Source organism: Mesoplodon bidens, assembly GCF_964165515.1.
Source record: "Mesoplodon bidens genome assembly, chromosome: 15".
Lineage (NCBI taxonomy): Eukaryota > Metazoa > Chordata > Mammalia > Artiodactyla > Ziphiidae > Mesoplodon > Mesoplodon bidens.
This window is the reverse complement of record NC_138171.1, coordinates 81,702,059-81,726,633: the sequence shown is the minus strand read 5'-3', so window position 1 is coordinate 81,726,633 and position 24,575 is coordinate 81,702,059. Positions and strand designations below refer to the sequence as shown.

At 36.7% G+C, this 24,575-nt stretch overlaps 1 protein-coding gene across 1 annotated transcript in view; it reads right to left on the bottom strand.

The window, feature by feature from the left end:
- The window catches only part of MACROD2 (mono-ADP ribosylhydrolase 2), a 1,988,024-nt gene that overhangs the window by 75,538 nt on the left and 1,887,911 nt on the right, over positions 1 to 24,575 (bottom strand). Inside the window, exons 14-16 of the mRNA XM_081256147.1 lie at positions 19,394 to 19,471; positions 6,028 to 6,102; positions 5,682 to 5,774 (exon numbers count right to left, since the gene is read on the bottom strand). Coding sequence (XP_081112273.1) covers positions 5,682 to 5,774; positions 6,028 to 6,102; positions 19,394 to 19,471 — 246 coding nt within the window. The remainder of the gene's footprint in view (positions 1 to 5,681; positions 5,775 to 6,027; positions 6,103 to 19,393; positions 19,472 to 24,575) is intronic.

Sequence of the window (24,575 nt, the reverse complement as noted above, 5' to 3'; positions counted from 1 at the left end):
AAGAAATCATTTGAAAATGAAGCTGCCCTAAAAAAACCTAAATTATAGTGCTGCCAATGTGAATTATGCAGGATTACTAAAGTTGACTTCATTTGGAAAGACAAGATACAAAATAAGATAAACACATATGAAATCCAGTAGAATAACATCATTTAGGTTAATAACCAAATAGGAAAGTAGTCTTATAGGTGATCTCCTCTAAAAAGATCTCATGTTTTAGCATAAAATATGACTTTAGCCAGCATTAAAATGTTTTTTTCTGAAGATTTTTATTTCTAGTGGAATTCAGAAATATTTCATATAAAATCTTAACTAGATGAACATTGTATCATTATTATATCACATACAATATATGATATACAAGATAAGATTTCAGAATATATAAAGTTCCAGTAAGTTAATTAATCAAGATGAAAGTTCATATAATATTTTGCATGAATCAAAAATGTGCCTGAATCATGATTCTCCATCGCAAAGCACACAGACTGGAGTATGAAAGCCTGAATGTGTGTTTGTGTTGTTGCTGCATTGCTGGTGTGGAGGCTGATTTTCAAGTAGAGGGGAAAGGACTGTGTCAGTGATGTAAGAATCCCATCAATAATGGAAAACACCAAGGGCTGTGTAGTGGTGTCTTGAAGACAAAATAAAACCCTAAGGGATTTGATTAGTAGCAGCAGAAGAGAAAGTGGTTCACTCTGTGTTCATTGAAAGATGAAACAGTGACCAGAGGAACTACAAGAAAAGAAATTTCTCATGTGGACTAAAAAAGACGGGTGATGTAAATCTAGCCTGGTTCTGAGCAGAGTTTGTGGGTCAACCTAATTTGAGCTAAAGGGCACGTTAAACCCATTTAAAGTATCTTCCGGGAATCATTAGCTGTCCAATTATTGGTTAAGTCCTGAAATAAAAGAAGTCAGTCTGGCTGATCTTTTTGTCTGGTCTAGAGTCCCTCTGCATTTTTATCAATAGGATACAATGAATAAAACTGAGTAAAACCTACACTTTCAGCTTTCTCAGTGTATTGATGACCACTGGCTCCCATCTAATCACCCCTTGTTTCATCAAGAATGTGGTTCTTCAGAGCTGGCCTTCCAAGAAAGTTTATAAAATTGGACAATCTCATCCCTGCATTATTGAGTTCATGCCCCTCACTTTACTAACCCAGAAACTGGGATTTATAAAAGGTAAAGAATTGCCAGAAACCACATAGCCAGAGCAAGAAGCCATGGTTCTCTGCACACTTAGTCTCATGGTCCTGCTCGTCAGAGGCCAAAACATGAGCCAAATGACGTGATAATTTATACTTGTTGCCGATTTACACTTCACTTCCTACTTGCATGCTTGTCAATATCAATCTTTTTCCAAGAAGACCTTATACCATAATATACTTTAAATCTCCATCAACATTTTGATCAGCCCAAGATAAAGGATTTTTATTCCATATTATACTTATTGCTGGATCCAAGAAAAATAATTGGAATGCATGCATTCCGTATAATACTTGGAAAGTCCAATATATTTCTAAGAAACATAAGTTAAAATTATGTGATATAATGATACAATGTTGATCTAGTTAACATTTTATATGAACTATTTCTAAATTCCACTAGAAACAGAAGTCTTCAGAAAAAACATTTTAATGCTGGCTAAAGTCATATTTTATGCTAAAACATGAGATCTTTTTAGAGGAGATCACCTATAAGATTACTTTCCCATTTGGTTATTAACCTAAATAATGTTATTTTACTGGGTTTCATATGTGCTGCAGATCCTGCTGGGAAAGCATAAAACCGGACTCATTTAGGAAGAGGCAATGTGGCTATATGAGAAAAGCTGCCCTATGTGCACTTTATGCCTGTTGAAAATTTTGTATTTCACGTCTCCTAGGGAAATGTCCATTGTGCTATTGTGTAATTTTATCAGCATGAACTTCTGCTGAATATTTTCTCTTCTCTTCAAAACCCATATTTTGGTAGAGCTAACTTCAAAACTTAATGTTACAACATCTGTGCCCATACACCTGGGAGCCATTAAAGACATATCCTAAAGATTATCTACATTTTCTAATCTTATATAGAATGCTGTGAAATGAGACAAAAAGGTTATACATTTTTCCTGGTCTGGAATTTTTTGAAAGGAACCACCTTCTGTCCCCTTAGAAAGATTCTCAAAAGAGAACCAATATTTCTAAGGCTGTAAAGAATATCCCTACAAATTTAACAGAGTAGTCATTTGGTATTTTTTTTTTTTCAGATAAGAGTAGCTCTTAATGTGTATATGCAAATTTCCATTAAGAGACACTGTGAATATACACAAACCCTGGAGCTATGTTCTCAAAATATTTTCAAACAAGACTCTTCAGTAACTATAGGAAACAAAAGAAAGCAAAAGAACATTCTATGACTTTGAATTTATTTACTACTTTTATTCTGTGGATCTACCAATAAATCAATGGCATCTTCTTTTAAAAATAAAAATTATGGTTGAATCAGCATTTCTCAAACAGAAGACGGAGATCTTAACAAAAAAAAAAAAACAAACTTTTTTTCTGAATATACAGAAATGTCTCCCACCTCACCTTTCATTAATTGTTCTATTTTTCTGTATTAAATATACATTTTGAAACAGCCTGCAGGAGATGGTACTGAAAACAAAATGGGCAGAACAATTTGCTGCTGAAGGATAATGTAGACTATATGAAATTTTTATGGCTCCAAAATAGTTAGGAATGGACTTGGGGAACTCCACATGTGGATTCTCTTGATTTTGTCTTCAATTTATCCAATTATGATAAGTACTAAACACTTAAGGTGTGCTTTCTATGTGTCAGGTATTGTTGGAATTGCTTTACATCACTTTACTCATTAAAGTTTCATCACAAGCATATCTGTCATCACCCTCTTACAGATGAGGAAACTGAGCCATTGAAAGATTAAATAATCTCTTCAATAATCTTTCAATCTTTCATTAAAGATTAAATAATCTTTCCCCCAGGTCACCCAGCTTGTCAGTGGGGGGCAGGGCTGCTGCAGTGCACCCCAAATCTACATTGCTCCCTTTTCATTTGGTTATTTTCTTTATATGTAAGAGAATAGCTTTTAACTCTTACTTTGAAGCAATGAATAAGATGATAAAGATGGTTAATTTTAAGTTATTTCGAATTTAAACAGAAATATTCAAGGCAGGGCCAAGTTAATTATCTCTGGTAAAGAAGGGAAAACTCAGTTAATTCAAGCCCATAAGCATTATTACTCTCCGACAGTGAAAAGTCAAATTTTAAACAAAGAAATTCAACTTCAAAGTTGCTACAAGCAATAGGCTTCCCTGGTGGTGCAGTGGTTAGGAGTCCTCCTGCTAGTGCGGGGCACACGGGTTCAAGCCCTGGTCCAGGAGGAGCCCACATACCACGGAGCAACTGAGCCCATGTACCTCAGCTGCTGGGCCTGTGCTCTGGAGCCCACCAGCCACAACTACTGAAGCCCACGTGCTTGGAGCCCGTGCCCCGCAGCGGGAGAAGCCACCACAATGAGAAGCCAGCTCACCGCAACGAAGAGTAGCCCTCGCTGGCTGCAGCTAGAGAGGGCCTGCTCGCAGCAATGAAGACCCAACACAGCCAATAAAACAAATAAATTAATTAATTAATTTTAAAAAAAGTTGCTACAAGCAAGTAGCGGAATTTGATCTTACTTCTTTCCCACATGCCGTTCCTCCATTTGCAGAAGAGGATTGGCATCCCTAGGAGGAAGAATTGAACTCTTCAGTAACTAGAGGAGTCCTACATGCTGGAGAAGCCACTGGGAGAAGGATGACAAGTCAATGTGTGCTGAACACAAGAGTTTTCCCTTGTAGGTCAAGTTAAAAAGAGGACAATGTACCAGTTGTTTGATGTTCCTCATCTGCATGTCCTGAGGCACACGTACAAAGTAAATAATTTCTGCTATAGAGAAATTAAGCAGGCAGACACAATATTCTCTATTTTATATTTTTCAAGTACAACTGAATGTATAACCAAGCAGGACCCTAAGGGGCCTTCCTGGAACAGACCCCTCCCCATATCCTCCTCTGTAGCTCGTCTCTGAAGTACCCAGATAAGACTATCTCATGCATATTTCCTGAATTTTTCAGATGCTAAAAACCACCACCAAAGGGAAGAAATTAACTACTTGCTGATCATGAGCGTGTAGCCCCCAGACCTTCTGGAGCCTAAGGATTGATAATGTTAACTCCTGAGACACCGCAGTGTTACCTTACCATCATCCAATCAGAGAATTGTGCAGCAGCTGATCACAGACCCTTGGACGCCCCTCCCTCTCTGGCCTTTAAAAGTGCTTTGCTGAAACCCTTCAGGGAGTTTGGAATGTTTTGAACAAGAGCCACCCATTCACGGCCCTTGATAAACCTTTCTCTGCTCAAAACTCTGATGTTTCAGTTTGTTTGGCTTCACTGTGAGAGGGGAATATGAACTGGTGTTCAGTAACAAAGGAGCAAGGCCATGTATCTATATTTCAAGTAAGGGTTGTATCAATTTTCTATTATCATCCTCAGACATAAAATTCTCCAAATATACCATTTACTTGACTTGCCAGGAACATGGTGTCATGAAGCTGAACTAGGATTTGCAATTAGAGAAAAGGTCATAAGAGGCATAGATATAGAAGAATATTGTGCTCTAAATGCAGTAGAAATTAAAAAAGGATGTCAAAATCACTAACATGACTTAGTAATTAAACTGTGTCAACGCAGCTGCCAAAAAGAGTTCATAATTTGGAAGCTGTACTTACTATTGACCTGATTTTACAATTGAGGTCATGTCTGTGTTTTCATTTGAAAACAAAATTGATCACTGTGTTCTGTGAACAAGGCCTGTGAAGTTATTACTCTGTAACTACCTTGCAAACACATTTTTATTTAAGACCAGTATGATTTATGATACAGCAGAAGAGATAAATTATTTCCTTTTTTATTTCCCATTTTAGCTCCTTTTAAGAGATTGCTTTATATTGGAAAATGAAATTCTTTAAGTTCTTTAATAAATAATAAATTTCTTTGATAATTTTTTAAAGACTTTTTAAAATGTCTACCTTTACTCTAATATACGGACTTCTTGCCCCAAATGCTGCTTTAAAATTTACCAAGTGTTCATTCTTCTTATGTCCTCTGAAATCATTATAATGCTCACTTATTTTTTTAAACAGTATTCAATATAATTGTACCCTAATATTAGTGGACAAACTTATAATTTAGAAGGTTCATATAATGTGCTTATTTTATACAAATTGCTTCCTTCGTCACTACTGTATGAAGGATGACAGAATGAAATCAATACAAAATGGTTAATCTATTTGTTTTAAAGCCATTTCAGATTTTCTAGGACTTTTATCCATCTAGTCCATAATTTCTATTTCTTAGAGCTTTCTCAAAACTGTGATTTTAAAAAATAGAATCTAAATGAATAATAAAAACATCCTCATATTCTTTGAAAAGATGAAAAACTGTTACAAGTATCTTCTTTTGCTACTTCTGGATCTTATTCTACTTCAAAAGTAGATTTAGAATGAAAGAAATGTTCATTTTGCCCCTTGACAGACTGCAATTTCATGAGGATAACTCTGATGGTTGAATTCTAGGCAGGAATCCAAAGAAACTCTCTATTCTTGATGGGTTAATAAGAGCAGTCCTACCTTTTTCACCTTCTTTTTCTTCCTGGTCAGCTGTTAATGGAATCACTGCTTGCTGCTCCACGATCATGGTACCTTCTTGGTTCGAGGAAAGCTCTAAATAGAATGAGACAGAAGGATACTCAGGGATGTTTTAGTTGGAATCATTGAGAAAACAGTGACTAAAGCACAAAGTTCTTTTTTCCCCTCCAAGTTTCAACAGGCATACAAAGCAGAACACTACCGCCATTGTCTAGTAATCACTGCTGAAAGCATACACGCACCCCACTCATACACACCAGTATATACAGAAGTCATGATCCACAGTTTCACGTCATTCTCAGATAACAATATATTCTGGTTTCAATACCTTCTGTTTCCATAGATGAGCTCTGGGACTCTACCTCAATCGTTATTTCATTCTTCACTGAATCATTCTTTTGTCCTGTTAAGAACAGTGATTGAAAAATAAATGTGATATGCATGACCATAGCTTTATTCCTGGTTTAAAAAGGCAAACATTTCAGAAACCATGCTTTGATCATGCCTGGAGAGGTAGACAACAGTTTTTGAACCAAAGTGGAGGGTGAAGATGTCATTTTGCAAATCATCAAAATTATATCAATTATTTTATGAGAAATATCCAGATAATGTAGGCAAAAAACTCTTCTTTGAACTGACTAGTATAATTAATATTTAGCTTATAAATATACTGAACATCAATGGATACAACCTGGCTGTTTTGAAATTTTAAATCATTTCTGGGTTGCAGGGGTTACATCCAATTTCCCTTTGTTATATAGATATTTCCCATCTTGAGGATTCCTAGAAAATTAAAACACTGCTTGTACTTTCATTCTTCTATCAAGAGAGCATAATAAAACTTCAGTAATGTGAGCACACAGGGATGGGGGTCACCTAACAGCTCAACCATTCTCATAAAACACCTACTAAATATAGCAAAAGTCAGGAGAGAATTTAGCTAGCTCTTGATTACTCCAAGGCTGATTATCTAGGAATAGTTTTACTTTTGCACCCGCTGGGTTCTCCTCCTCTCCCCTGTGGCCTCTAGAACATTTAAGTGCTAAGAGAAGAAATTGAAATCTGTCCACTTTGCATCATTTTAATGAAAGATTTTATGCTAAGGATATTTAACTGTTGAATTAAAAAAAAAAAAATTCCAGAGCCAGAGGTTACAGGCGCGAAGGTGAAGCAGACATGTTTGGGCTCTTTGTCTGGGTCTGTCCCTGGGGGAGATGTGTCATTGTTCCAAGTTGTCTCTACTTCTGTAAGAGGATCCTCATTCCCTGCCTGTGACCATGTGACCTGCACTGGCTCCTGTGAGACAAGCGTACGTACCCAGCCCATATAAACAGAATATACAGTGTGTGCTCTTTTGTATCTTACTTTTTTATACTTGTCTTCTGTAAGATTAATCCTAGTCACCGCATGCATCAATTGTCCATTCTTTCTCACTGACGTATATTCTTCCATTGTAGGAATATGTTTCAGTTTGGGGCTAAATGAATAACATTGCTAAAAACATTCTTGTACATGTCTTTTGATGGACATATGTACTCATATCACTTGGGTATAAACACAGGAGTGAAACTTTTAAGTAACAGGCAACACACGTTTAGCTTTACTAGTTCCTGAAAAAACAGTGTTCTGAAGAGTTTGTTCCATTTTATAGTGCCACCAGAAATGTATGAGAATTCCATTTGTGCCCTTTACTCTTTAGACTATGTTGTGATACTACTTGTCACAAAAGTCTTTATATGGAGCAGAAAGCCATGCAAAATCTTCCCCCCAAAACCCATTTCCATCCTTTTCACCTCTGGGTACCATATAGAGTGATCACATCTTTGCATATTGAGTCCCTTTGCCTATTCATCTATTTATTATTCTCCTCATCACACTGTAATATAGCTGTATCTGTGTTTGTTTCCCTTATCAGGGTATGAGCACTGTGAAGATAAATACTGTTTTATTCATTTCTCTTCCTAGCACCTACTAATAAGGAGTGATCCAAAAATGTCCATTTAATTGGCCCTCTGTTATAGTATTCATCAATGTCTCTAAATAGTAATTAGGGTCTGTAACGTGCTTCCTATTGTACCTTTAGCAACAAAGCACTAAGGCTACTAGACGCTTCATATACTATATTTATTGCAAAGAACCTTGGAAGAAGAATTGAATGTTTTAGGCAAATCACAACCTCTTTGGGCCTCAGTTTTATTATCTTTAGAAAAAAAGGCCAAGAAACTAGATACTATCTTAGATTCCCTCTATCTTTGGCATTATATAAGGATATGTCTCCTGGTAAAGTTTCTAGTCATCCCTGACATTTGTTTACTGGGAGGATGATGTGGAGGCAACCTTCACTGTTTTGAGGGAGCCTCATTCTCTATCACTGTTGATGGGGAACTGACCATCACACCGCCTCCCAGTCATTGCTGGCACCTTAACTCATTATCTGTGATCTGGCTTTGTACGGTGACGGGGAAGACCAGGGCATTCGGAGAGTAGAAGCAGCCACTTTACTTCAGTATGTCTCCAGTCCCAGTGCTCCATTGGATACATTTTCAGAGGAATTCCATCAGGAATAGAAAGATTGCAATTCACCAGGGCCCGGGGCACCGCAGATTGGGTGGGACCACATGGGGTGGTAGCCTAAGGCTTTGATGAATACTAGGGATTTTCTTGCCTACCAGTAAGGTCTGGCTCTTCACTTTGAGGCTAAGAGGCCACTGCAAAGCTCTTTTGAAATATTCCTCTCCCCTGCCCTTTTCACTTGCCTCACTCTTCATCTGTTTTCACCTGTGTGCTTTACATATTTTGGCAATCTTCTCTTGAAACGAAAATGCATATTTTTTTTCTCATTTTTCTGAAACTAAGTTAGTGAAAAATGGGGAAAGCAATGAGGTTCTCAGCTTTGAAATCCAAGAATGCTCATACGTGCTCATGCCTGAGCCACGCCAGGATTTGGCATATTGTATGGAGGAGGTATGTGTGAGCACCAGGCCCTGCACCCAGGCCTGCTGTGTGTTAATGATGACTCAGCCCATCTGCCTTTCTCTTCAGCCTCTCAGAAATACCACATTCCATCCTGCTTTATTGACCCCATGGGGGCACGCTTTATGTTTGCTTCTCTACATTCAGTCTGGTTGAATTCCACCCACTGTCCTTTGCCCTAATCCTGCCTGGCAGAAGATACAAAAGAACATAAAGGATCCCACAGTTTATATGTATATTTTTTACACAGTGAACTCAATCATCCATACTAATGGGAGGGGACCATTAGAATAGATAATCCAAAAATCCATTCACTTTTCTTTAGAAACAGATCACATGATTGTTTCTTGGAGGCCTGGTAATTAAGTTTGGCTCAAGCTAATGCTTTAATTAATTTGCATAAAAATCGGTCTGGGAACATCAGTCTGGAATTAAACATTTCTAGAGGAGGATAAACTTAAACTCACTTCATAAATGGACTGTTTTTGAACAATAGCAACAACAATATAGTTTTGTTGTTTATAGGTTATTAGATGCTCAGATCCTCTTAAGAACAAAGACTTTGTTTCTTTGATGCTTCTCTTAAAGATAATAGAAATTATGTCTTTTTGTTAAGCTTGCAACTTGATTGCTGCTATTATTCAAAATTCTGCTTGTCTAAAAATACCCCAGATTAAGAGTAAAGTTGAACCTAGGTTAGTGTGAATTTGCTTATCTTCTAAGCTATCCTTAGAGTTCTCCTAGGGCCAATAAAATTTACTTTCCTAATGTAAATTATTTCTATGATTATTCTTTTTTGTAGTTACAAAAGAAAGTCAGTTTTCTTATAGAAACACTTAAAAATACTTACAAATATTGAGAATTATGAATAACTTTACAACTAAGGGATTGCCACTGTTAATACTGTAAACTATCATTCTTTTGTACGTGTGTATGTACATATGCGCACATGTATATATATATACAAATATATTTATCTGTATATAAGTGTGTGCCTTTGTGTATGTCTGAATATAAAAAATATGTAACTATACACACACACTTATATATGCACATACATACACAATATACAGAAATATATAAATGTATCCTGGCATTGAAATGAATTTACACTTTGATTCTTGCTTTTCAAGTTTACATTTTTATAAGCAGTTTACACTGTCATTACAATTTCTTCAGAAAGCTTATAAGATGCATTATATTCCATGTTATGGGCATATTTTTGGATGTTCCCTTTTTTAAAAAAATTTTGCCAACAAACACAGTACTGCAATGAACATTTTTGTGAATACATACCTCTCTACTTTTGGTAGGTGTTACTTTAAGATAAATTCTTAAAGCAAAATTTTTGGATCAAAGTGTAAACATTTTACCCTTTTATTACATTTTGTCAAAATTGCTAATGAGGAGGTTATGCCCTTTAGTCACCCACCAATGGTATGTGATCATGTTTGGATACCCTCTTCATACCAATTCTGTGTATTTTCAATCCTACTTATTAAACATCTGATATTCAAAAGGAGAAGACACTGAAATCATGTTTTATTTGCATCTCTTCAAGGAATGAAGAGATAGGTCATCTCTTCATGTTTATAATGACTGTATTCCGTCTTTTGCGAATTGTGAGTCCTTTGCCCATTTTCATCTTGGGTTATTTTTTTTTCTTATTGATTTATGAAGTCTTTATTTTTGTAATAAGAAAATTAATTCTTTGTCATTTAGGCTGAGAATACTTTTCCTAACAGTTTTTCTTTAGAATTTGATTACAACCTTTATTTATCATGTCAAAATTTATATATTCAGATTTAGCCACTTTCCTCTTTTATGACATATATGGACATATGAACACACATAGTGCAGATATATATGTATGTGCATGTATTTTATAATACATAAGCATACAATCATGTGCCTGTTTGTATATATTCGCATTTCAAAGAGCAGTCCTTATTTCAAAATAAAAAAAATATACACCCTTTGGTTCTTTCAGTTTAGTATTTTTATAGTTTCAGTTTTACATTTCATCTTTGCTCCTTTTGGAATTTAAATTGGCATAAGGAATGAGACTGGGATTCAGTTTATTTTTCCAAATGGCCAAGTAGTTGCCTTAATGACATTTACTGAGTCATCTGTCTTTAAAATGTCAGCCTGAATATGTACTGAAATCTCAGATCTGCTGGAGTCTATTTCCAAATTCTTTGTTCTGTTTCATTGATCAGCCTGTCCATCCCTCCAGTAGGACTACACTGTTAATCACATTTTTCAAAGATTCAATGTCATTTTTAGTATATTTATTGGCATTGACTGATAATATCATATCTGTGAATTCCCCATCTCATTCCCAGTTGGATTTTATTCATATTGTATCTTTCTATATCATCTGACACATAAAAACCCATCATTGTTATATTTAATCAGAGATTTAAATTTTTATTGATATAAAATGACCAACTCTTTCTCACTTGAGATTTTTTGCTAGAATTCTAAGTGGAGAGATTCTAACGTAGTTTTCCATGTTTTCTTTTGATGCTCATTTCCCAAATATACTTTTTTTCTAACTTTTCATTTTTAAAGCTTTACTATTTTATTGAAATTAATTCCATCTGAGTGGTTTTTACACTCAGTAAAGTAACCTAATTACATTTACTGTTGTAATTATTTGCCTGTGTTTCTGTCATCTTCTTTGATATATTGTGTTTCTGTTATACTGCTACTTATTTATTATTTTTATTTGCATTACTGAATGTACCTTCATGTTTGGTATGATCTTCAGGGAAAATTAGAAAATAAGATTTATTCATTTCATTTTGTGATTTAATTCTATTTGTAATTATCATAAAATGTTTCAAAGTTATTCTTTCTTCTTCTTCTTTTTTTTTTTTTTTTTGTGGTACGCGGGCCTCTCACTGTTGTGGCCTCTCCCGCTGCAGAGCACAGGCTCCGGACACGCAGGCTCAGTGGCCATGGCTCACAGGCCCAGCCACTCCGCAGCATGTGGGATCCTCCCAGACCGGGGCACGAACCTGTGTCCCGTGCATCAGCAGGCGGACTCCCAACCACTGTGCCACCAGGGAAGCCCTCTTTCTTCTTTTATAAATTTATTTATTTTTAAATTTTTGGCTGCATTGGGTCTTCATCGCTGCACACGGGCTTTCTCTAGTTGCGGCGAGCAGGGGCTAATCTTCATTGCAGTGCGTGGGCTTCTCATTGTGGTGGCTTTTCCTGTTGTGGAGCACAGGCTCTATGTGCATGGGCTTCACCAGTTGTGGCACGTGGGCTTCAGTAGTTGTGGCTTGTGGGCTCTAGAGCACAGGCGCAGTAGTTGTGGTGCACAGGCTTAATTGCTCCATGGTATGTGGGATCTTCCCAGACCAGGGCTCAAACCAGTGTCTCCTGCATTGGCAGGCGGATTCTTAACCACTGCACCACCAAGGAAGTCCCTCAAACTTATTCTTAAACCGAACTTATATTGTCAGAACCCATAGCACAGCAGGATTTTTAGTTTTTTATTATCTTTATCGAAGTCAGCATTGGCTGCAACCCTCCCTGCTCCCCACTAGAGTCTTTGTTTTACAAACTCTGCTACTGAAATTTCCTTTCTTTACTCTCTCCCTTATTTCCTTCCTTATTTCCTCCCTTTCTTTCTTCCTCTTTTAACTCTTGTATCAAAATATGACATACGTACAGGAAAGTACACAAATGATATGCAGAGCTCAATTAAATAACCAAAAGCAGGTATAAAAACTATACATTCTTATGATAACCATCCAGCCCAGAAGCTCAGCTCACAGCTCAGTCAGTATCTCCTCCCCAGTCACCCAAGTTCAATCAACACCCTGACTGTCATAGTAATCATTACCTACATTCTCTTTACCATTTTTACTGCTTAAGCACATCTTTCTAAATATTAGTTATTTTTCCTGCTTTTCAAAGTTGACATAGATGAACTTGTACAATATACATGCTTTTGTACATTCTTTAGTTTAATATAAAGCTTGTGAGATTCATCCATGCTTTTGCCTGTAATTGTAGTTTGTAATTTCTGATGAGATGTCTGCTTCATCCTTATAGTTGTTTCTCTGTATGTAACTTGTCTTTTTCATCTGATTGGTTTTGAGATTTTTCTGTTTATCACTGGTGTTGAGCAAGTTGGTTGTGATTTGCTTAAGTATAATTTTCTTTATGTTTCTTGTGCTTTGGGGTCCTAGAACTTCTTGTATATGTGAGTTCATAGTTTTCATAAAGTTTCTGAAAAATTTCAGCAACTATTACTTCAAATATTTTTTTTTGTCTCCCTTTCCCATGCCTTCCTTGAGAGATTCCAGTGCATGATTATTGTATTTGGAATCACTCTTGAAGTTGTTCCATGGCTCACTGATGCTCTTTTCATTTCCTTCAGTCATTTATTCTCTCTGTGTTTGAATTTGGATCATTTCTCTAGCTACATCTTCAAATTCACTAATCTTTTCTTCTGCACTGTCTAATAGGCCATTATTCCCATCAAGTATAATTTTCATCTCAGACACTCAACAGAGTGAATTGAATCTTTAGAAATTCAATTTGGGTCTTTTTATATCTTCCATGTTTCTAATGAACATGGTGATCCTTCTTTTAGCTTCTTGAAGATGTGGAATGCAATTAATAATTTTTAACATGCCCTTTCATATTATTACCCCATCTGTGCTGTTTCTGGATTGATTTCTATTCATTGATATCTCTTCTCCTATAGGTCATACAGTCCTGTGTCTTGTCAAGGAGGCCAATTAATAACCCTACAACAGACTCTGAGGGTTCAAGTAAAAGGAAGAGTCACACGTCTCTCACTTTAAATCAGAAACTAGAAATGATTAAGCTTAGTGAGGAAGGCGTGTCAAAAGCTAAGACAGGCTGAAAGCTAGGCTTCTCGCACTAAGCAGTTAGCTAAGTTATGAAGGCAAGGGAAAAGTTCTTGAAGGAAATTAAAAGTGATTCTCCAGTAAACACATGAATAATAAGAAAGCAGAACAGCCTTGTTGCTGATATGGAGAAAGATTCAGTGGTCTGGACAGAAGATCAAACCAGCCACAACATTCCCTTATGTCAAAGCCTAATCCAGGGCAAGGCCCTAACTCTCTTCAGTTCTATGAAGGCTGAGAGAGGTGAGGACGCTGCAGAAGAAAAGTTTGAAGCTAGCAGAGGTTGCTTCATGAGGTTTAAGAAAAAAAAATTCACCTCCATAACATAAAATTACAAGGTGAAGCAGCAAGTGCTAATGTAGAAGCTGCAGTAAGTTACCCAGAAGATCTAGCTAAGATTATTAATGAAGGTGGCTACACTAAACAACAGCTTTTCAGTGCAGAAGAAACAGCCTTCTATTGGAAGAAGATGCCATTTAGGACTTTTATAGCTAGATAGGAGAAGTCAATGCCTGGCTTCAAAGCTTCAAAGGACAGCCTGACTCTCTTGTTAGGGGCTAATGCAGATGGTGACTTTAAGTTGAAGCCAATGCTCATTTGCCATACCCCAAATCCTAGGACCCTTCAGAATTATGTTCAATCTACTCTGCCTGTGCTCTATAAATGGAACAACAAAGCCTGGATGACAGCACATCTATTTACAACATGCTTTACTGAATATTTCAAGCCCACTGTTGAGAACTACTGCTCAGAAAAAAAGATTCCTTTCAAAATATTACTGCTCATTGACAATGAATTTGGTCACCCAAGAGCTCTGATGGAGATGTACGATGAAATTAATGTTGTTTTCATGCCTGCTAACAAAATATACATTCTGCAGCCCATGGGTCAAGGAGCAATTTTAGCTTTCAAGTCCCATTATTTAAGAAATACATTTCATAAGGCTATAGCTGCCATAGATAGTTCTCTGATGGATCTGGGAAAAATAAACTGAAAACCTTCTGGAAAGGATTCACCATTTGAGAAGCCATTAGGGACATTCATGATTCATGGGAAGTGGTCAAAATGTGAACATTAACAGGAATTTGGAAGAAGTTGATTCCAACCCTCATGGATGACTTTGAGGGGTTCAAGACTTCAGTGGAGGAAGTAACTGCAGATGTGGTAGAAATAGCAAGAGAACTAGAATTAGAAGTGGAGGCTGAAGATGTGATTGAATTGCAACAATTTCAGGATCAAACCTTCACAGATGAGGAGTTACTTTTTATGGAAAAGCAAAGAAAGTGGTTTCTTGAGACGGAATCTAATTCTGGTGAATGCTGTGAAGATTGTTGAAATGACAGCAAAGGGTTTAGAACATTACATAAACTTAGTTAAGAAAGCAGTGGCAGGGTTTGAGAGGATAGACTCCAATTTTGAAAGAAGTTCTACTGTGGGTAAAATGCTATCAAACAGCACTGCATGCTACAGAGAAATCATTCATGGAAGGAAGAGTCAATGATGTGGAAAGCATCATTGTTGTCTTATTTTAAGAAACTGCTGCAGCCGCCCCAAACTTCAGCAACCACCACCCTGATCAGTCAGCAGCCATCAACATACAGGGAAGACCCTCCACCAGCAGAAAGATCACGACTCCCTGGAGACTCAGATGATAGTTAGCATTTTCTAGCAATAAAGTCTTTTTTAAATTAAGATATGTGTATTGATTTTTTAGACATAATGCTATTGCACACTTAATAGACTACAGTATATTGTAAACATAACTTTTATATGTACTGGGAAACCAAAATATTCATGTGACTTGCTTTATTGCAATATTTGCTTTATTTCAGTGGTCTGGAACAGAACCCACAATATCTCCAAGGTGTGCCTGTACAAACACCCTTGAAAAGATTGGCCAAAACAAAGGCAGTAAGGGCCTCTGCTCATAAAACATGCAGGAACACAAGAGCTGCATGGAGATTTGTCTTCCAATACTTCTTTTCATGCCCGGTAATTTTGTTGATTACTCTGTTGGATGTGAGGTATGTTTCTCTTTCTATAAATGTTCTTGAGTTTCATTCTAAGATCAGTTAAGTTATTCAGAAACAGTTTGATCCTTTTAAGTCTTGTTGATAAGCTGGCTTGAGGAGGACAAGAGCAGCATTTAGTGAATTGCTAATTTTGCTCCACTATTGAGGTAAACCCCTTCTGAGCCCTCTTGAGTTTTTAGGTTTACCAGTCTGCCTGGTGGAAACAGGCACTCCTCTCAGCCCCATGGAAGCTTCAGGTATCATTCCCTCAAGTCCTTTAATGTTCTTTACCCAGCCTCTTATGCATGTGCAGATCAATACTCAGCCGAAGACTTGAGGGATTCCCTCTGTAGGTTTCTAGAGCGTTCCCTGTGTGGAGCTCTCTCCTCTCCAGGACTCTGCCCTGGAAACACTAGATGCTTGGCCTTCCAGGACTCTCAGCTCTGTGTCCTCAACTCAGGGAGTCTGCTGGGCTGTGCACTGTGGCCCGGAAAGTCTCTCCAGACAGTCAGCGGGGACAACCACAGACCTCACCTCACTTCCTGACTCTCAGGTATCACTGAGACTTACCAAATTTTAATATGAATTTGTGCTTTTATTCTCCATGACAATGGAAAAACATTAGCATACTTTAATTTACCTCATCCCAATAAACGCCATTATTATGGTATATTTTATTAATTTTTTACAGAGATTTTATTTTTATTTATTTTTTAAACTTTTTAGTTTATATTGTAGTATAGTTGATTAACAATGTTGTGTTAGTTTCAGGTGTACAGCACAGTCATTCAGTTATACATATACGTGTATCTAGTCTTTTTCAAATTCTTTTCCCATTTAGGTTGTTATATAACATTGAGCAGAGTTCCCTGTTTTAATTCTAAGCATCTCTTAATTCCCATAGTACATTATTATTACAGGCATCATTATTAATTTGTACCATCAATACTCATTTACATTTATCCAACAATTACTATTTACCTTGCTTTTAATTCTTTCCTTCATCTTTGATCTTCTTTCTGGGATCAATGTCCCACCTGAAGAACACCAGAATCTTTTGGTGGTGAAGTTTGCTTTGTTTGGTCTGAAATGTTCTTAATTAACCTTTATTCTTGAAACAAACATTTTCTCTGGGTTTAGAATCCTTGGTCGGCAGCTATTCTGTTGTACTGTCTTTTTATTTCCATCCTATCTTTTGCAAAGTTAGATATCAGTCCAGTTGTTTGATAATTGCTTTTGGATGTTCTGTTTATCTTTGGCTTTCAGGAACTTTACTGTATGGGCCTGGTTGTAGATTTATTTTGCTTGGAGTTCCAAGGACTTTTGGAACATGTGGCTTAATATCTCTTCTTACCAGAATTTCTTCAAGTATTGCCCAATTCCCTCTCCCCTTTCTGTCTGGGATTCCAATTACATGTGTAATAGACTTTGTCATTTTATCCTCCATATCTTTTCCCTTTCTTTAGTTTGCCATTCTATGCTTCTCTCCTGTTTTTATTTTGGATATGTTCTTCTGACCTAACTTCTAGTTCACAAATTCTCTTTCATCTGTGTCTAATAAGCCATAAACCCACTCACTGAATTCTTCATTTCAGTGTGACATCTTTTACTTCTAGACTTTTTCTTTTTTTCTTTTTTTCTGTTTTGAATTCTCAGTTCTCAGCTAAAATTTTCACTCTTGTCTTTATCCCCCTTATAGTCTTTGTGTTTTATACTTTGTAACACTATTATTTTCAGCCCAAGTGGGCTTGCCACCCTTGACTGTTTGTTTTTCATGTCACCTCCTTTCTTTATTTTTTTCTGGCTATTTTCTGTCTGTGGTATGGACATTATATTTAACAAATTATTTATGTAAATGGTTTGAAACTTAGAATACTATTTTTTCCACAACTAGTATGTAATTTACATTTGTTTTTCTCAGGTACCTTAGAGGGACTGGTAATCTAGGTTGATCTTAATATAATTTGGGGATTGAGATGATTCAAAGCTGAGCAGCAGTCTCGCAAGAGGCTGATCTACTGCTGTTTCATTCTTCCTGCTAAGGTATACATCTTTGGGGTTTCAACCCGAAACACAGGGGTTTACCAGGGCCCTTTGCCCTTTTGCGCAGTGGGACGTAAGATGCCTTTTGCAGAATCAGCAAATGCCCTAAGGTAAAAACAGTTTCAAATTCTGTCTCTGTATGTCCATTTTCATATATATTCATTATATATATATATATATATATATATATATGGGGTTTTTGTTTTTGGTCCAGGCTGTCTAGTGGGAGTAATGGTCTAAATTATTTAGATTCTCATTGTTGAAAGTGCAAGTGTCTCCTTCTTTTTCTTTCTCATTTAAAATAATATACTTGGGCTTCCCTGGTGGCGCAGTGGTTGAGAGTCCGCCTGCCGATGCAGGGGACACGGGTTTGTGCCCCGGTCTGGGAAGATCCCACATGCCGCGGAGCGGCTGGCCCGTGAGCCATGGCTGCTGAGCCTGTGCGTCTGGACCCTGTGCTCCGCAATGGGAGAGGCCACAGCAGTGAGAGGCCCGCGTACCGCAAAAAAAAAAATAAATAAATAAATAAAAATAAAATAAAAAAATATACTATAATTTTCAAAGGTAAAAGCAACCATATAAGTAAGCTCTTTTGATACTAATTTTGAAACAATTATTTCAACGTTTTCATACATTTAAATGGGTCTCTTATCATGTAGCCCTTTCCAACTGTGCCCTTCTCAGTCTTGAATGTTTCCTTCCTTTCTGTATTTATTGTTTCTGCATAGGCCTTTTGTTAGTTTCTTCAGAAAGGACACTTGGGTGGCATATTTTCTTAATCTTTCTATTCCTGAGAAAATATTACTCTTGACTTCATGCATGAATAATAACTTCACTAAATATAGACACGGTGTCCTTTAGAGCTCTGGAAATGTTACTCCATTTTTGTTTTGTTTTGTTTTGTTTTGAGGATTTAGAGCTGTGGAAGAAGAAGGCTAAGGCTAATCTGATTTTGGTGATTTTGCTTATAACCTGATTTTGAATTTCCTAGATGCTTTAAAAGCCCCCCTTTATTATCGATCTTCAGAAATTCCATGAGGATTTGTAGGTTTCTGTTCTCATTTGAGTTTTCATTATCTTAGCCTATAAATACAACATGTACTCTTGTATTTTGGGTAGAGGAACTGGTTTGCATTAGGAAAACATTTTTTCTGTTATTTTTCTAAAGACTGCTTCATTTCTATTTGTCCTATTATCTCTTCTTGGTATTCCAAGGAGACGTAGATTTAATCTCCTGTATACACTGTCTCTATGTTTCACATTTATTCTCATTGGTATCATATCTTCCTTCCAGTAGTTGCAAATCCAATGCCTACAGAGTTCAGTCAGGTAAAAAAAATAAATGAAGCCAGCCAGGTACAAAATTAATGAGTAATGAGGATTGTGGAGAGCAAACATCCTTTCTAAATGTGGCAGCTACCAATCAGCTGGTATTTAGCTCTAGTAAAATACAGTTGACTCTTGAACAACATGGGTTTGAACTGTGCAGCTCACTTATAGGTAAGTTTTTTTCAACAAATATGTACTACATAGTACTACATAGTCTGTGGTTGGTTGAATCCATGGATGTGGAACCACAGATACAGAGGTCTGACTATAAAGTTGTTCACTGATTTTTGACTGTGTGGAGGGCTGGTGCCCCTCATTCCTGAGTTGTTCAAGATTCCAGATTCCATTTTTCCAGAAAAAGTAAAATCTGGGTTTTAGAAAATGCAATATTCCAAAGCAGAAAAAACAACAACAACAACTGAAAAAGAATCTCACAACTTACCATTGGGATGATCTTGGCCACATACAGAATGATCTGTTACTTCATTTCCTTTTGTAATATTGTCATCCTTTGCAGAATCTGTCATCACAAACAAGCAAAATCCCTAGTCAGCATTTTTAACCAGGAAATACAGCAGCCCCCAGCACTAAAAGAATAGATCTATGTTTGGGGAAAAAAAATCTATTATTTTTTTAAAATGCCATTAAAATACTTAAATATCTTCATCAATAATTAAGCTTTTCTTAAAGTACTGCATAAGATGTCTGCACAAAGTTCACAAGGTAAAAACGGTAAAGATTCGGCTAGAACATCTTTTTCACAACAAGGGAGAAAATATAAGCAGGCTTTATGCATCAGTGAAAATCTTGGGAGAATTGTGCAAAAGGATATGAAAAGAAGGCAAAATAGAGAAGATTAAGGGAATATAATTTTGATGTTCTTAATGCTTCCATTACTGTTGTTGTGCATATATGGGAGCCTTGAGTCCTTGAAAAAAGCAGATGCAGAGCTTTGAAATCCAGTGGTAATTAAGTTCATCTTCCTCAGGAGCTATACCAGTAGAAAGATAGCAAAGGGGGAACACAAACCTTCTGTTTTGTGCAACTTCACCCCTTCTCTTGTGTAGCACATTTAAATGTGGGATCACCATAAGTTCATCATTTTTTTTTATCGTATGATGTATTTTACAGGAAATATGTGGCTAAAAGGATTCCAATGATTTATGGACTCTTGCAAAGCTACAAAGGGCCCCCTGTTGGATGTTGGAGACCTCTAGGGAGGCCCTTCAAAATCCACTGGAAGGAGCACGTGAGTAGGTCAGCAGAAAGAAAGAAAATAGATCTTTCATTCCACAAATATTTATTAAGGGCCACCTCTACGCCAGGCACAGTCCTTGACACTGGGGAGTCAATAAACAAAACAACAAATCTCTGCTCTCATAGGGGTTACAATCTAGTGGATATTTTTCATGCAGTTAAAAGGGGGGTAATCCAAAGATATCTAAAAGTCATGAGCTAATTTGTATGCATGTGGCCATGGAGAGAGCTGGGGATGGTAGACCAGCACGTCTTATACAAATGGGCTCTCGACTGAGTTCATATTCCTCAGTTGTGTTTTAACTCCCTAACAGAGCTGAATCAGATGGAATCTAAAATAAATCATTCTTGCTTTGTTTCCCTTACCCATTTTTCTCTCTCCCTCCCCAAACTAGGAAGATAGCTTTAAACAATATGTTTTAGAATATTATGAGAAAGTTTGTTTCTCCAACTTGCCACAAGCAACATTTGATGGACAAGTGAGAAACCTGGGTAGTTAACATAAGATTCAAATTTAATAACCAGTGAAGCAAGTATACACCCAAAGTGTATGGTTTTAATTGACTGCAAATAATTCCCCCAAGGCAAATGTTTAATTACCTGAACTGTTTCTTATTTCTTTCTGAGACTGACAATAAATTTCAAAGTCCAAATTTGGAAGCAAAACTTGAGCACAGACACATTTCCCAACTGTTAACTCACTCAAGTCAAATTGTTTTAAATCAGCTCCCATTAAAATATGCCTTTTTATTTTAAATCTAACATGTGGATTAAAAAATATCATTTGAATACTTTTTTCCACATGAACACTGAAAATGAACAATGACTGAAAAAAGGTACTATATGAACCAGGCTAAATTTTACTTTTGAAAGTATTTTAGTTCTACTTGTTTATAGAAAATGGTACCATTTGATATGTAACCTTGTACAACACTCATTTCTTTCAAGATTATCCAAGATTTTGTATGTAGTTAAAATTTATTCATTTATACTTAACAATAATTCATTATATTTTCTAACTTACATAAACATTGTTTCATGTACCAAATATGACTTAAGAAATGTCTTTTGAAAAGTGATTTACACTGAGTTTACAAGTTTATGGTCCAATGGGTCATGTAAGGTGGGTGAAAGTACTTAAAAAATTAATCATTAGTCTATACCTGTTTGTCACCAACATCTGTGTCTTTGGTAAGTTAAATGACCCTTTAATTTCAATTTCCTTGAGGAGTTGCTGTAACATTGCTATGGTACCTTCTGATCTTTTGTGCTCTAATATATACAATGTATTTCACTGACTCCAAGATATCATCAACTGTTATTCACACTATTATTTTGTATAGAATTTAAAAAATGAGACCAAATGAACTATAACACACTATAAATTCTAAGAATGTGTCCTGGCTTTGGAAATAAAATATATAAAAGACTATACATCCGAGAAATATGATGTTTCAGTATATTGTGTGTGTACAGAAATATGCCTTTATGTGATGACAAGGATTTCTCATCAATATGACCCATCACCAAAGCCACAAGTTCACTTTGTCTTGTATGTGAGCCTCTTCTCCAGAAGTGTACATACCTATTGTATGTACAGCAATAAAGCAAGATAAAAAGTATAAGCTCATGATAGCATGAACAAATAACCAGGTGGTTACAGAAGATTGTTTCCACTATAGTGTCTCTATTAAAAGGGCTATGTGAATTTCCAGTCTCATGAACTTTAGCAGGACTGGTTTTGATCCTGAATATTTTAAACCATGGATCCCATTACATTACACTTAGTCGTGGGTTTGAAATGACTGGAGATTTTCTGCTTGGGAGGGGATGAAAGCTGCACTATATATGTATATAAAGTCATTATTCATAACGAGAAAGAGGGAAAATATATCCAGTATGTATTGTCATTAAAAGAGGCTATTTTTTGTGTGTAAGTTCCATAAACTACCATGAAAACTATAGTTGTATATACTAAATTCTTGAATCACCTTGGATTCACATTTTATTTAATTCTAAAAATTATCATTTGGTAATGTTCAAAAAACGTGAAAGAGTTATCACCTAATTCTGAGATTCTGTCAATGTTCTTTTAATAGCAGAGAATTTGAATTAAATTTATATGTAGATCCTGACTTTCAAAATACTTAAGGTCAACGTCCTATTCGAGCATTTTTTCAAATGCAAATATTAAATCAAATAGCCAAGCCAAAGTTCTAAAGACAGAAATTCTAAACAGTAGGTCATTTTTAATGAGGTCAATTACACATGTCTACACAGGATAGTACATGTATAGATTTAAGTTGTGATGATAAATGATAATACTATTGAATTTTTAATAAACATATCTAGACTATAAATCAAAATAAATGCTCTCTCTTTTGAAAATGTTCCCTTAGAACAAAAGTTCTTAACCCTAGAGCACCACTAAATATACTCTAGGGGTCCACAAGCCTTTTTGAAATGATATGCAAATGTGTGCTTATATTCATATGTTCATTTTTCTGGGAGGAGATAGCTTCTGTCATATTCTTGTAGGGATCCGTGACCCCAACAAGGTTAAAAATAACTATAGAAATGTATACTCTAATGCCAGTGACACTGCCATTTTTAAAATAAATTTATTTTTTATTTTTGGCTGCATTGGCTCTTCGTTGCTTGTGCGGGCTTCCTCTAGTTGCAGCACGCGTGCTTCTCATTGTGGTGGCATCTCTTGTTGCGGAGCACAGGCTCTAGGTGCACAGGCTTTGGTAGTTGTGGCTCGCGGGCTCTAGAGCACAGGCTCAGTAGTTGTGGCGCACGGGCTTAGCTGCTCCGCGGCATGTGGGATCTTCCCGGACCAGGGTTCGAACCCATGTCCCCTGCACTGGCAGGTGGATTCTTAACCACTGCTCCACCAGGGAAGTCCGATTAACTATCTTTGAGGACATTTTCAAGCCAGGAGGTGAACAAAATCCATCTAGTAAGAGAGGTAGCCCCTGACTATTATTCAGAGTAGTGGCAAGAGGTCATTTGGGTGTAAAAGTTCTAATGGGTCTGAACAAAATAAATGCCATGTGTGAATGCCTACATGTAAAATATTCTTGCTCTGTAACGTGTCAACATCCACATGTGAGCACCTTAGCTTGATGCAAAAGTTGCACAGAAACACAATCACCTGGATTGCCTTTGATTCTTATAAAATAGTTAAACCAAGCAAAACATTTATCCTGGTCTGTTCATTTAGCTGGTTTAATGTGTGAAGCAATTAGAATAAAGTAATTTTTCTTCCAGCTGAACAGTGTGATAATTCACAATAAACTAGAGTCTCTACAGCTGATTAGGGTCTCCTTGAAGCTTTGTAGTGATGCCTCCATACATAAAAGAAAAATATATCCTGCAATACATTCCCAGAGGATTCAGATGGCAAAGCTCAGAACTGTGCTTGGTCCCCGTGACGCTGGATACATAGGCTGAACTATGTTTACCTGAAAAGGAACTGGGTCCACAGGATAGGACATGGCCCTGAGCAGTGGGAACTGAGCTATGGCTGGTCACTTGCCTCCACTATGCTCTCATTAACCCCCATTAAAAGGCAGAGAATCATTCCCAGAGCTGTGGAATCTGTGTACTAAGTGTCTTTGAGACATGCCTGGGAGAATTAACATCACGTATACTAACTTTGTTTCTATAAGAAAACATATTCCAAATTCTGAACAGTACACCTGGGTAAACCAGCTTATTCCAACACTGGAGGGGGTATTCTTCTGCAGGTTGTTTTTGAAAATATAAGCAAATAAGAGAATCAATCATAAGTGGATGGGCACTAGGTTGGAGGTGTGATTCTAGGTTTACACCTACAAGCTTCATAACTAGGAAAATCCTTTCACTTTACATGCTTTCAGTTTCAGCATCTAGGACCTGAGGGTGTCAAGGCAGATAATCCCTTTTATACACTTTATAACTCTAATCTGCTGACTTGTTCAAATGATCTCTTCCTTCCAGATAGCACTTCTCTGTAAACCTTTCCACTCTTCCCTCATTAGCTGCCTACCTGTGTTGGACAGTTCTTGAACTGAGATTTTTACTGTCTATTTATAAAATAAAGGTTAATAGTGGGGGAAGTGTTGCTGTGTGACATCAGTGACATACTGGCCGCCTTTAATTCTGCAACTCCGCGAAGAATCATCACAATGCAAAACAGAACAGTTGGGTATGAAGCCGGGCTGGAAAATGATGGAAAAAGAAATGCTTAATTACCCCTTCCATCAAGTTAATTTTTCCCCTTTGGCGATGTAAACAAAGGCAAATCTGCTCTTGTTGGGTTGTCTGTGACCTGCTCTCCTTGACCTCCATCCTCTGATGCCTTTCTGTTCTCGCCTCCCTCT